Below are 14,699 nucleotides of genomic sequence, written 5' to 3'. Positions count from 1 at the left end.
ATCACCTTACGTTGGACATGGTTTCCATCCTAAGTTATAATGAGAAAAAAATAATTTTGTCATTTTGGTGTGCATTATTTTCCGAGAGTGTACCTGTATTTAATAATTTGATTGGTTGTAATGATGGACATGTCAAGTTAACATTGTCAACATCACCTAACCTTAGGCTGACATAAGCTTGTATGCTCGCTAGGTTGCATTTTTGCATGATTAAGTCGTTCAAATTAAAAGGAAAAATAAAAGAGAGGGAGAGGGAGAGGGAGAGGGAGATTATTAATTATATAAAATAAGAACCCTGGTTATTATAGACCAAAAGTGAGAGACAAGTTACAGCTTTCTCTTCTTTGTCTGCAAAATGTAAAGAAAAAAGAAGTAAAAACATAGAAGCAGGAACAGCTCAAAGCCTTTTTAGTTTACTGCTTTCAATGCTAAATTGACCTGATATCCAGCTGAATTTAGCACCTGTTCCTGTCCCTAATCCAACTTTACCAAAAAGCAATATTTATTAAATTACAACAGATCAATATTATCCTTATAAGTATTAAGTAAGATGCCTATGTAATCATCATGCAAAAACCCGTCTCCATAAAATTCTATGTCTGTTCCTTGTTCGTTCACCAGTTTGCAGTAATTTCTAGCTTTTTGATGATGTTCCCTCCATTTTAAGTTAAGTATATCCAAAATAGATAATGGCTCTACCTGAAGCTTCCTCCGAATGTTGGTGTCCAAAAATCAGCAGTGGTCTCTGAAGCAACTGGGAAAGTACTTGACATGGGCACGAGGCACAGTCCCCGGCTTCTTAATTCTTGATCTGTTCCTTTGAGATCTCTTCGTGTCTGGAAAAATGATGGAATGCATTTGTTTCACATTATTGTTGTTAAATAATTTACGAGGAGTGAGTATGCATTTTAATTAATTTCAGGCATTTTGATCTGGTAAAGTTCAAATGAGAAGGGGAGAACCATAACCAAATGTGCACTTAAATAAGGAAGTGCAGAACATAACATAGCAATGTTGGAATGAAAAAAGTGCAGAACGCTTCTTGGTTCTTCCATTCTCATTTTGAGCATAGTTCTCACTTGAGCAATACCGGTATAGGGAAATATAGAATTATATTATCCCCCTTTCGTGTAACAATATTTGTACGTATATATGTTACCTCTTCAGGTGGAATGGGTGATCCTCCTTTGATGTATGGAGTAATTAGAACCTGTAAATTTTGAAGGGAACTAATTAAGTAATTCGAAGACAATAGTCCAAAAAAATTGACTAATTAGTAGCTTGCAACTTAATATGATACAAAATTGATTGGTATAATGGATATTGTTTAAAAGCAAGAACGACCAAGAAGATATGAGAGAGATTTGATGGAACGTACAATGACTTGATCATGAAGGAGCTTGATGTACTCAATAGCTTCATGGAGAACGGATGCTGTATCAGTCTGGATATTATGGTTGAATATTTAGTAAATTAAAGAGAAGTTACTCAATAAAAAACAAAATCTTGCTTCACAGTAGTTTTAATCATAAAAGGTATTAGTAATTACCTTTCCGAAAGGAGAAACTAATTGCTGAAGCGCTGTTACCCGGTCCCCAAGCTTCTCTTTCCTTACCTAATATAAGAGTTCTAACTAATTAACTAAGTTTGTTATCTATATTTTCACTTAATCAAATCTAAATGTAGACACTAACAGATAGAAAATTTTAACACCATTCTAACTTTTGCAAATTGATTTATACCTTAAAAGTTGGTAATGGAGATGGTGTTTGCATTATTCTTTGTCTTTTAAATAATGGTTCGGTACCATTGGTTATCTTTTCCACCGTGCTCAAGTCCCGATTCCCTTCATTATTAGACTGCAATATTAATGGTACACCAGTTATTTTAAGATTCCATGAGTTCTAAAACCTAATAATAACATGTTTCTGTGTAACAATATAATTATTCAAATTCATGGTTGGATGTTACCTTTACGCTGAAATTAGAGCAATTAAGCTTATCTTCAAACCTTGGCGAAAAGATTTCAGACTGCACCGAAGTGTAGAGGCCATCATGGGATGCATTCCAGGCAAAATTATTTGGTAAATTCAAATGACCAAGAGGTTGTTTTGGCAGAAGTACTGATGAAGGCTTAGACGGAAATTCATTCAACTTCTCTTGACAAATTTTACTTAAAGGTGGATACTCCGTCGATTGATTACCAAAAATTGTATTTTGATCAGGATCAGTATCAAATAGGGTTTGCATCAACGAAGAAGTGTAATTGTATGACGATGAACTCACTGGAAAACCTTCATATGGTGGCTCTTTATAGGTGTCCATGGAAGAAATCTTGTTGATGGTAGAAAATTTCCTGGGGCTCCAATCTTTCTTAATATGAGATAAATGGTCAACAACAGCATCTTGTTGATAATTTGAGCTTGAATTCAAACTGTCAAGAAGAGTTCCCTGATAATTGCACTCGTTCCTCTTGCTGTCAGGACTAGAACATGACCAGAAAAATTGAAAAACGAATCGAATTTAGCTTCATGCCTTTTCATAAGAGAAACTAAGTCCAAATATATATATGCAACTTGTACATATTAGCTGTAAAAGTTTACATGGACCATGAATAAGTTCAGTGGGAACTAAAGTTACAACAATAATTGAGAAATGAATAGATGAATAGAAGTTTAATTAATTCTATATTAATATTACTTGTCTAACAAAATTATGTATACTTACAGTAAAGTTTGATTCCAGTCAGCTGCTGTTATTGATGAAGAGAGATTATTATCCATCATTTCTAAGGTGGAGCTGAAGGCTGACAAAGATCCATCTTGATCGAAAGGTTTTCGAGTGTCTTGAAAAATTATAGACTCTTCAGAATTAGCTGAACCAGATTGATCATCACTAGCCCTTGTCTTCAAGTCCAAATCATCAGTTTGCCATGAAGTAATATCCATGCTGTTGATGACTGGAGAACAAACTGATGAACCAAAGTTGCTTTGAGATGGATTCATCCACCAGTTTTCGGCGCAAATCCCTGTTCGAAATTCATCTGCCATGGCTACAATTTTGCTGTTCTTGCTTTTCAGTCACCCTAGTTGAGGTTTCCTCATATGAAAATGTAGTCCAAATTTGTGCTATAAATAATATTTATAGAAACATACACACACAGCTGTGTGAAGATGTTAGGTGTGCTAAACTAGATAGGAATAGGAATCTATTCTACAATTGAAGAGATGATGATTAGAATTACAAAGTAGGAAAAAAATAATAAAATGAAAACAAGAATATATATGTAATCGAATTTTCAATATTTATATGTTCATGATTCTTGGTTCTTAACTTTAGTTGTTAAATCTATTTTTTTCTTACTTTCGACAATAGGAAAGCTTTTTGTTGCTTAGAAATAAAGAGTTGTGATATGATTGTGTACTTGATCTGGCAGCCTATGTCATTGTTTCGGACGAATATTATAACTTTATATTTCCTTTTTCTTCTAAATTCAATGGCTGACAATTTTTTATACTAATTATGAACCGGAATTTCTGGAATGACCCTCTACTTTTACTTTAAAATTATACATGAGTTCATAAAGGATAACCTCTATATTTGTCTATATGTGCCGATTTAATTATCATTATGAACTGATTGACTTTAGGTTTCCTGATGTATCATATTTTTGGGATAATAAATATGAGATATTATACATGTAGAAAAACTGCCATGGGTGAGTTAAATCAAAATTCAAATATTTTAGTTATAAAAGCATAAATGTACTCAATATAAATAAATAAATATATAGACTCATGGTCAAATAGAAATCAATCTAAAAAATAAAATTAGAAATCATTCATAAATCATATATTTACATTTATATTTACAACCACCTGTTCCCATGTCTTCATCTCCAACCAAACCTACTCACTCACCCCCACTACAACACACACGGCTAAAAATGATCAGAAATTTTTGGTCAAATTTAGCATTATTACGACCGAAAATAGTCTTTTTAACTAAATTTACCACCTGTCCGTCGTACATAACTAAGTTCGACCGACTAAATTTGATCGGTTTAATTCGACCGATCTTTTTCGACCGAATTTGTACGACTATATCTAGTCGAATAGGACCATTTTGCCTTGAAATTTCAAATTCTCACATAAAATTTGAAACTCTCGCTCAAAGTTTCTCAATTCGACCAATTTTAGTTGCAAAATAAAAATGACCAGAATCCGACGATTATTAAATTCGACTAAAGCTAGTGGTATCTTTTTCTACTTAATTCGACCTGATTTTTGATAAATTTGACCATATTTTTCAATTTTTGGTATGTTACTTCAATCGAACTTATTAGACCAAATATTGAATATTAACAGAACTCAGTTGAATTTGTCAAACCAAAACTCTGTTTTACGAGCAGAAATCAGTCGAATTTAACTTATCAAAAACTCAAAAAAAATATAAAATATATATGCAACATAACAATGGATTTCAGAGCAATCCAAACAAATATCAATATACGAGGATCCTGATTAATAGATAAGAAAATTAACAAAAACATGCTAGATGAAATCTTCATCATGGTATTATAATGAAATCTTCATCATAATAATTAAGCAATTTGGACTCTTACCTATTAGCATCTCAATATCTTATTGCCTGATATGGAAAAGAAATTAAGTTTTGAGATTATTTAAGGACAAAAATGTACTATAAGTGCATAACCAGGGACGACAAAATATACAGTTGTTATAGAGTTGCACAAAATAAGTTTAAATCAGCAACAAGCTACTATTGAAGACCAAAATTGTTAGTGATTCGAGCATATAAACGCAACAGAAAAATAAAATTTTCAAATCCCTACTGCATGATCTATGTATAATGAATGGATAATTACGGAGAATAGATGTTTTACCTTAAGAAGCTTTACGTTAATGGAAAGATGGAGGTCTTGAATGATCACCACGTAGCTCGTCGCTAGAACGATCTACGCCTTGAAGGTATCCACACGAATGATCTCCCAGAGGATGGGTGTGTACTAGCACGTTCTTGAGGCCACCTTATTGCTCTCTCTATCTCTCTTCAAGCTGCTAGGGTTTATGTTTTATCAAATAAAATGTGTAACCCTAATTCTATTAGAAAGAGATATTATATAGGCAAGAGTTAATGGGCCTCCAATCCTAAACTGAATTTTAAAGTTGCTATTATTATTAAATTCGAAATTCTAATTATTATATTATTAAGTCTCACTTAATAATCCAATAACTTAATTTCAGATTTAATATTAAATTTAAATTTTCTATTTATTTAATTAATTAAGTCACACTTAATTAATAACAAATAATTCGAATTACTTATATTTAATTTAAATCCGAATTTAAATTAAATAATCCTCCAATCATTCTTTGTGCGACCCTTTAGGTTATTATTGCGTTGGCAACAATTTTAAATCTAATTTAAAATCATAAACACTGAGCGACATCTAGTAATACATCATTGTTACCCAAGTAATAATAATTAAATCGGTGATCAATTAAACCTTTCGTGAATAATGTACAATGTAATATAATTCCTTTAGCCTTATATTATAGATCAAACTCGAGGCATGCATTGTGTCATCCTCTGTTAACGTTCAATCCTTCTTTCCTTGATCAATGAGTAAACTATTAAACAAATCAGTATTTGAGCACGACCATGCATTTTATAGTCTTACTCAATCAAGAGACCAATAATATCACTCCTTTAATAAAGGAGGGCTAAATACCATCGAGATCATTCATATTTCTCATATGATTCATAATGTACCCAATGTCTACTTTTATTATTACCCGGTCAAGGATAACTTTCAATAGTATCAAAGTATATTAATTCTCGTATAGAAATATAATGATTTCAGGTCAAAAGACCAATACATCATTATCACTGTGAAATTAACTTATGACACTATAAACACGTAGTATCTCACAACGGGTCAATCCAGCACCATGTATTTAATACATGTGCCTACATGTGCCTGTGTTTTGACTTTAGTATCACCATACCTATGATCAATGAGATGTGATCATCATCCAACAAACACACTATTCTCAATATATTTATTATCGTCCCTTAACAATAATACTTGACTAGGGACCCTTAGAAATATCAATACTATTCTCATAATCTCATTTCTAAGTCACGTACTTAGAGATATATATTTACATATCATATTCCAAGGACATTTATTAATCTAACATCTTATCGCAGAAAATAAAGATATAATAAATTACTAAAGAATAATCCATATAATCAAAATGAATAATCCAAATGTTTCATAATGTAAACATAATAGTGTTGTCTCTAGGGCACAAACACTAACAAAAATTATATTTTGTTTTAGGCAAAGAAAACTTCTAACTACATGAACAAATTACTGAAATAGATGCACCATTTTCTTGTCTTTCAAATCCAGTCCATAATCGCAAAGAGCCATAGAAGGTGCATTATTTAGTTTCATCACAAAACTTAAAAGTAAACATAATAATCAAATAACATAAGTCGATTAACAAATATACACAACCTAGATACCAAAATCATAACGTTAACAACCCCTAAATCAAGAATTTACAAAATAGTAAGCATATAAATAATATAAGTTTTGAAACTCCTAAATTTTAAGACCCTAAATTTGTAAACTCCTAAATCAAGTATTTTAAGACTCCTAAATTTGTAATGTTGAGGCCAGCATTGGACAAGATTTCAAATCGTGGTGTTCCACGCGCTAGTGAGGAAACGCTTCACTCTTTATGTCAATTTCAGCTTCAGTATATCCACTATCCAACATGACATTTACCTTCTTTACAAGTCTGGCCCTCTCTATACCAAGATAATATTTAAAATTCCAGTACATATGCGCCCTCACAACTTTGTAGCCTTCTTCTTCTAGACACCCCTTGGGATAATCGTAGTATTCTTGCCAAAATAAAAAATTGGTCAGCATTGGTTGTAATGGAAATTATAACAAACTACAATCTAAAATCTTTTTCAACAAAAAACACTTACTTTAAAATTATTGATACATCTGCAGTACCACGCTTCACGTGTTGATGCCTTTGAATTGGCTGTATTTTCATCCCTTTTGATGCGAGAAATGTATCGTAGAGTTTTTTATGGTATATTCGCCCTAGAATTGTAAAATCATAATGAAATAAACAAGTTAATTATAATCATTTAAATGCTTAAACAAGTTAATGAATACAAATACATTTATTACCCTTTATGTTCTTCTGAAAATAAACCACATACTTTTTTATCCTTGGCTGATTTCTTCGAGTAGTCAGCTTCCGAACAACTGTGTATTTTCCTGTCAAACATAATTTTGTTGTTACTTTCTCCTACGTCGTGTGACCCTTCCACGTGACTTTCTTCGTCATGCGGTTGGCGTGCTTCACCACCCCTTCCAGTACTGGTCCCCCCATTCTTGCATTTGTTACCCTTTCATTTCCTTGATTTTGGACCAGGACCAGCCCACACCACCTAGAAAATAAAAAATAGCCACAAATATCATCCAATGATCTACCATGTCAACCTTATGAAATATCGTAATTTACGTTTAAGAAGAAGAAAAATAAAGCGGCATAATACTAATGAATCTAAAATAATATGATCACTTTAATTTTACTTCTTTTAGATTCGTAAAGCTAAACTTTATGTATCTAAAAGAATTAAAATCAAATCTAACAAATAATAGAACTAAAGATACGACACAACATGAATGATAATTAAATTGATTATATCATTGGACGTCATTTGGTCATACTCCAAATTAAATCGATTAAATCAATTGATTCATTGGACATCATTAGACATACTCTAAATTAAATCGATTATATCATTTTACATTCTATAGACAAAAAACATGTTTAAAATATCTAATAACAAATTTATAGCAATGACATTATATATATTTATAGCATATTCATTGAAAAGGAAAAGAAGGGGAACAATAATTAGTTAATTACAGAAAAAATCTTTAATCTTAAATAGTAACATTAATTTTTAATGGATCAACTCTGTATCAGCTGGAATGATATTTTTGGGATAGTTGTTTGATGAGTCAATCAATGTTAACACTTCTTATTATTACATTTTTCCACATGAAGTTGTCTTTTTCTTAATCATGCATATGACTTCACAGACTAGAGAATAAAACAACTATGTTTGTAAATTGAGAGAAAAGTAATCGAACAACTCGGAGTAAGAAAATATTCCATTGTTTTTCTAAGAGTTTATAAACTCAAGTCCAATAAGTAGTAGCCAAAATAATCACTCAGTTAACTAGTACTACATATTTAATATACCATGTGCTCATTAAGCTAATTGTTATATCATGTTAGGATGAAAGTCTTTTTTTCCTTTCTTGTCAAGTTGTTAGGTTGAAAGTTGTGTTTACATGAATCTATAATATGCATGTACATTAAAGTTGTAAAACCCAAAAATTGATTTTACTTGGTTGTATCTTCCAAGTTCGAGTACTTGCTTAAATCTGGGCTAGTTGACCTCCAATTTTTGATTACTCGAACGAGTCAACCAATTTTTAGAACAATTATGTAATTGGCATGGATACACTGATTTCTATTTTTAAGTTCATTTCTTGAAAGAAACATGAAATATGAAGTCACAATACCTTTGTAGAGTCCTTGGTGCATAATTCGTGCATAAAATTGAAGTAATTTACCAAAAATTAAAGCTCAATTAACATGAAATTCAGAAAAATTCGAAGTAATTCATGCATAAAATGCATTTATATAAACTGGGAGAGGCTGAGAGAGAGATAAAGAGAGAGAGAGAGAGACCCCTTACACAATATAAACACATATATAAATCCTAATAAATGCATATTAATTCAAACCACAGATCATCAAACCCTAATTAAACTTTAAATCCCCAAAAACTCAAATACCCTAATTTAAATATATATATATATATATAGAGAGAGAGAGAGAGGGAGAGAGAGAGAGAGAGCGGGGGGCGGGAGAGGGAGTAACCTGTGAGCCACAAATCCTTTTGAGCACCACAAATCTTGTTTCGTCATTGAGCGCCATTAAAACCCTAACCTATTAGCTAATTTCATAGAAAAAGAGAGGCGGTGGAAAATGAGAAAAAGGGATAAAAAAACTTTATATATTAAAGTGAAATTCGACTATAGAGAGTCATATTTAGCTTTGTGGTTTTTTCCACTATTTTTGGTCGAATATAATTAACCAAAAAATTATATCCCCTGCATCATTCCCCGTTCTCCCTGCCATACTTCATACAATTTGCTAAAATACACATTCTAATTTTATAAATTTATAAAAAAATTTAAAATTATAAAAAACTTAAGTAAATGCATACTAAAGAATATTAGTTAAAAAAAACTCTTTCAATACAGATTTTATTAAAAATGATGAATTACACTAAATCATCATTATCGCTTAATTCACCTTCATCATCATTTTCTTTTTGGTCTTCATCTTCGACTTCCTTGTTTTGTTCATTTTCTTCTTCATTGTTGTAATCCACCGAGTAGTCATTCTCAAACATCCTCAAGTCGATAAAGAAATTTGAGGGATCACGAATTATAGTTGTTTCAATATGCGATGATGTAGTATTCGATAGTTCATTTTATAAAGTATCATCATTGATTCCAAATTTTTATTTTGTTGACACACTTTCATCAACTAGTTGCCTCTTTGTTGTTTAAACTGTGTACCATGTTGATTTCGCATTCAAGTTATTTGGTGCGTACTACACTTGATGAGCTTGGCTAGCCAACACAAATACTTCTTTGACATTTAATTTTGATTTCACAACTACAGTAGTCATCGAGTATCTATCAACTTTCACAGTTTAGTGTGATCAAAGCAATGATATTTGAGGACGATCACTTGATGTCCATTGTGATAGAAGAGTTTTACTATTTCTTCTATCATTCCATATTAGTTACCGTATCTTTGTTCGTAACAAGTCCCTAAAATTAAAATTATATTAAATTTGCAAACAAATATTAATGAAAAAAACTTTTATGTTTAGACTACACCGGAATTTGGTGAAGTGAGGTCATTAGCATTTACACAATCAACTTTGTAACCATTGCACTTGCATACTTTATAAGACTCCACTTTATACAAATGACCTATTATTATGTCTTTAAATTTCTTGTTGATCTTTTTATCATCTTGTACCTAAAAAGGTATTTGAGAAAAATAATATAACTAAAGTATATGTGTGTCTATGAGTATATATTGTATAAAATATAGTGCATACCTTTCTTTTGAACCAATCTCTAAATTATTCTTTTTGAAACTGTTCTTTTTCTGCATCATTCAAATGTAGGTTTTGCTATTCTATCATCTTTTGGAAACCACAACATAATCAAATTAAATAATAAAAAATATATTATGAACTGAAATTTTTTTAAAATAAAAATAACTTATAAATATATGGATGCAAATACTGTCCAACCTCCGGCGAATTAATAAAAACATAGTATGCCACAAATTCATGTTCATTAAGACTCAAGTATCTATCTCTACTCTGTAAACTAGGGTGTTTCAGATATGTATAAACTTCTCATGAACCATTTGAGGGGCCTCATTTCGATGTAATTGATTATGCATCAATCCAATCTCTTCTATATATAATAGGAGAACAAGGGGATAAATTGATGAGATTAAAAAGTCTCATTGAAAAGACTAAGGGCCTCATTTCAATGTAATTGATTATGCATCAATCCAATCTCTTCTATATATAATAGGAGAACAAGGGGATAAATTGATGAAATTAAAAAGTCTCATTGAAAAGACTAAACTACCCATATTTTAATATTTATATAAAACATGTGATTTGTGGGAATCGAACTTGAGATATTCTATTCACCTATACAACCTCATACCACTAAACCATATTGTCACATGTATTTTTTATCATACACATAATATGTAAGCGTGCTATATGCATATTTTATTTAACTTTAAAAATATTTACTTGAATTTCGCAAAAATAGTGATAGTTACTTGAATATTTGTACAGTTAATTTTAAAGGATTCAATTGCTTATATAAAGTTAGGCATAGTACATAAATGGATTATTATCTTATTTATTAATCATTTTTTAGTTTGAAAATATATCTCATATTTTTTTAACATATTTTTTTATTATAAAAAATAATTAAAATATACATATATAATTTTTAAAGAAAATATTGAAAATAGAACCGCTTATATATATATAATCTATATTGATATTATAAATTTAGATAAGTTTGAATTATAATGAGTCGATTCATTTTAGTTTATTTCGAATTTGAAATCAGAACTTGGCTCATTATTCAAAAAATACCCGAAAAATATCGTCACATTCTACATTTAGTAAATTTAAATTAAAAGCTCAGCGTTAAAATATCTTACCAATAATGTAAAATTTTTTAATATCTTATGTTAATATAAATTAATGTGTTTGAGATCTTTATAGGATCAAGTCAATTGATTATTTGTATAAAAACTACTAACTTCACTTGTAGTGCATTATTATTTTTGGGACTTATTCCGATTTTAAAAATATTCAAAATTTGATACGAGATCTCGCGAGATTTGTTAAAACTACGATAATATATTAAATCGATTTATTTTTTATTTTTTACTTTAAAAAACTAGCTTTTAAAAAAGAATTCACTGATCAAGATAATATTGTACAAATGTTTTCAATTATATTTAATATCTTGAATTATTCAAATAAAAGTTATCTCTATACTATATTGTAGCATTTGATTCAATGCATTTTATACTATTTAAATAAAATATATTTTGGTCAATAATTTGAAGGAATTATCCAGTTCAACTAATATTTATAAAACTTTATCGAATTGCAAAATATTTAATTTTAGGAGAATAGTATACAATATTGTCAAATTAGTATATGAAGAAATATTATAGTCGTAATGGAAGAAATTTAAAAGGGTTTAAATAAAGATATAATTACAATTTTTCCTTCGAATTCTTGGAAAAAATCATGAATATCAATAATAAATCTTTACAATATATAATTTATTTTTATGTTAAAATCATGATTTATACTCGGTTGCGTAAAAAATAGATATGGATTGTTTTTCAGTGATTATGTGAATACAATATATAAATTATCGCAAATTATTTATAACATAATTTTAATTTTTGAATAATTATAGATGCATGTTATTTAAGTAAACAATTGTCTCACTAGATGTTAATAATGATTATACATGCATATAAATAATTGAAACCATCATAATTTACTAAGAAATGTAATATACGGTAATTTACATGTTGACACACACATACAACTTAATCATGTTTTGTTAATAGTAAATGAAAAACTAATATTTTTCCATACATACATAAGTTGAATTTCAAAAACCAGCATTTTTCATTAAAATCAACTTTTATATTAACAATATTATAAAATTTACATTATTATATATTATAATTACAAGTCATTCTGACTTCAGTTATGTATTTTTTTATCTTTTTAAATTGAGTAAGTTAATTGTAAGTTAGTAGTGAACTGAGTAATAATATAGACCAATACATCTAATTTATTTAACTAAAATTTAAAATTTTGGGTCAACTCTGTATTCAACATATATGTTAATTTTTAGCTTTTTCTTTATAAATATACGAACGACATTCTACGTATTAAGTTTAATCGTTTTATTTTAAACGTATATTGATTACCATGTTTATATTGATTTATTAAATATAAATTATACAACACAAATAAGAATATATATATATATTGTTTAATAAGCTATATTAGAAACGTTGGTAATGTCTTGTATGAAAACAATACACATTGATAAACAATCAACTTGTCTTTGATATATGTTAGATATTGTACAACATTTATAAAATAAAAAAACAACTAAGAACATTATAATTGCATGACGTATAAAAAAATCTAGAAAATAACTCGTGCCTCGCACGGGTTATTATGCTAGTTTTGAATAAAAATACAACGTGCAAAAATATGCACATTCCTCCTCAATGTAGCGTCATGTCCACTGAACCCTCCGCTCGAGCTTTGTTATAAACTTTCAATTTCAAGTTGTGCAAGTATCTTTTAACAAAATACATCCAACGGCCAATAGACAACCCACCCAAGTTAAACTCGGTTGCTAAATATAGTGGAAAATGCTCCATAAGATCAAAAATACCTAGAGTGAAGACAGTTTCAAATTTGGACATTATTATCACTATGTCTTTTTCCATTTTCTCCAAATCTGTGTACTTGAGGGTGGACGAACACAATACTTGAAAGAAGTTGCACAATTCAATGATAGGATCAACAACATATTTAGGCAACAATATTTATATGAAGACGTGAAAGTCATGTGATTTCATCACACGAATATTATTTTTCTTCCAATTCATACATCTGGATATGTTTGAGGCAAACCCATCTGGGGGTTTCAATGAGACAATCCACTTGAACAACTTTTGAACTTTTTCCCTCGAAAGTGTATATGGTGCACATGGTTTTGTGTTATCATTTTGAATCCATAGTCACGGTGTACACCTAATTCTTTACAATCATTTCTTGATTTTGTGTTATCTTTGGTCTTTTTTGCATCATCAAGAAATATGTCAAATATGTTATCGAAGACAAGTTTTTCAGTGTGTATAGTGTCAATTTTATGATAAAGGTTGAGTATCTCCTAATATGAAAGCTCAAAAATGGAGTCATGTGAGTCCAATTATGTGTCACGCCATAATCTCTCGGTTTCTCTTCGTTTTCTTTCCAGGAGGGGGAAACTGTATTTGCTCACACATGATCTTGGACACATGATCTTGGACCGTTACCCTGAATATCGAGCACAAACTAATCGTGTCTCAATACTTTCAAATCTTATACTCCATCTCAGGGGATCATCTGGCTCTAAAAAATACCGAGTAGTGTCATAAAATGTTATTTTACCACCATGTTTGCGTTGTTTTCCTTTTACTTCTCCTATGCAAATTGGACGTGTCAAGTTACCCTTAGTGGACCACCCACTAGGCATGGCAAGTGTAGGAAAGTCTCTAATTATCCACAAAAGTGATGCCTTTATCATAATTTTTTGCCTGAAAATATATCATATGTTTCCACCCATATATGCCACAATATTTTCAATTTATCAATTAGTGGTCTAAGATAAATTTGTAAATCTTTTGTTGGATCAGTAGGCCCGGGAATAAGAAGTGGCATGAACACGAATGGAGCTAGCCTTGGTATACATAAATGGGGAAGGTTGTACACAACAACCACCATAGGCTATATAGTATGCTCCCTAGCGTGTATATCATAAAAAAGGTCAAATCCATCAGTAGAGAGTCCAAGTCTAATATTCCGAATCTTTTTTGAAAATTTTCGAAATCTATAATCAAACTATTTTCATTCGTCTCCCTTTGCTGGGTGACTTAATTCACCTTCAACTGTAAGTTTATCGTGGTGCCATCTCAAAGATTTTGCACTCATCTCAGCCATGAATAAATGATACAATCTCATGGTAATAGAAAAGTAACGTAGGATTTTAACCGGGATCTTATGCTTTTTAGGATCTTTTTGCTCTTTGTATCGATCTCTATTGCATACATCACACTTTGTCTTGTTGCTAATCTCCTTGTAAAATAACATAAAATCATTCTCGCAATCATCAATCTTTACATACTCCA

At 30.2% G+C, this 14,699-nt stretch overlaps 1 protein-coding gene across 1 annotated transcript; it reads right to left on the bottom strand.

Annotated features, from left to right (window-relative positions):
- Positions 1 to 277: 277 nt before the first annotated feature.
- On the bottom strand, positions 278 to 3,388 carry LOC141675027 (transcription factor bHLH112-like). The gene is made up of 7 exons (XM_074481734.1): positions 2,728 to 3,388; positions 1,972 to 2,485; positions 1,743 to 1,859; positions 1,550 to 1,615; positions 1,379 to 1,444; positions 1,160 to 1,210; positions 278 to 836 (listed from the first exon to the last, which is right to left on the bottom strand). Exons 1-7 carry the CDS (start codon positions 3,048 to 3,050, stop codon positions 696 to 698), a joined length of 1,278 nt encoding a protein of 425 aa, XP_074337835.1. The 5' UTR covers positions 3,051 to 3,388; the 3' UTR covers positions 278 to 695.
- Between the last annotated feature and the right edge of the window lie 11,311 nt (positions 3,389 to 14,699).

Source organism: Apium graveolens, chromosome 7, assembly GCF_009905375.1.
Source record: "Apium graveolens cultivar Ventura chromosome 7, ASM990537v1, whole genome shotgun sequence".
Lineage (NCBI taxonomy): Eukaryota > Viridiplantae > Streptophyta > Magnoliopsida > Apiales > Apiaceae > Apium > Apium graveolens.
The sequence above is the reverse complement of the archived record's forward strand: the minus strand, read 5'-3'. Positions and strand labels throughout refer to the sequence as shown.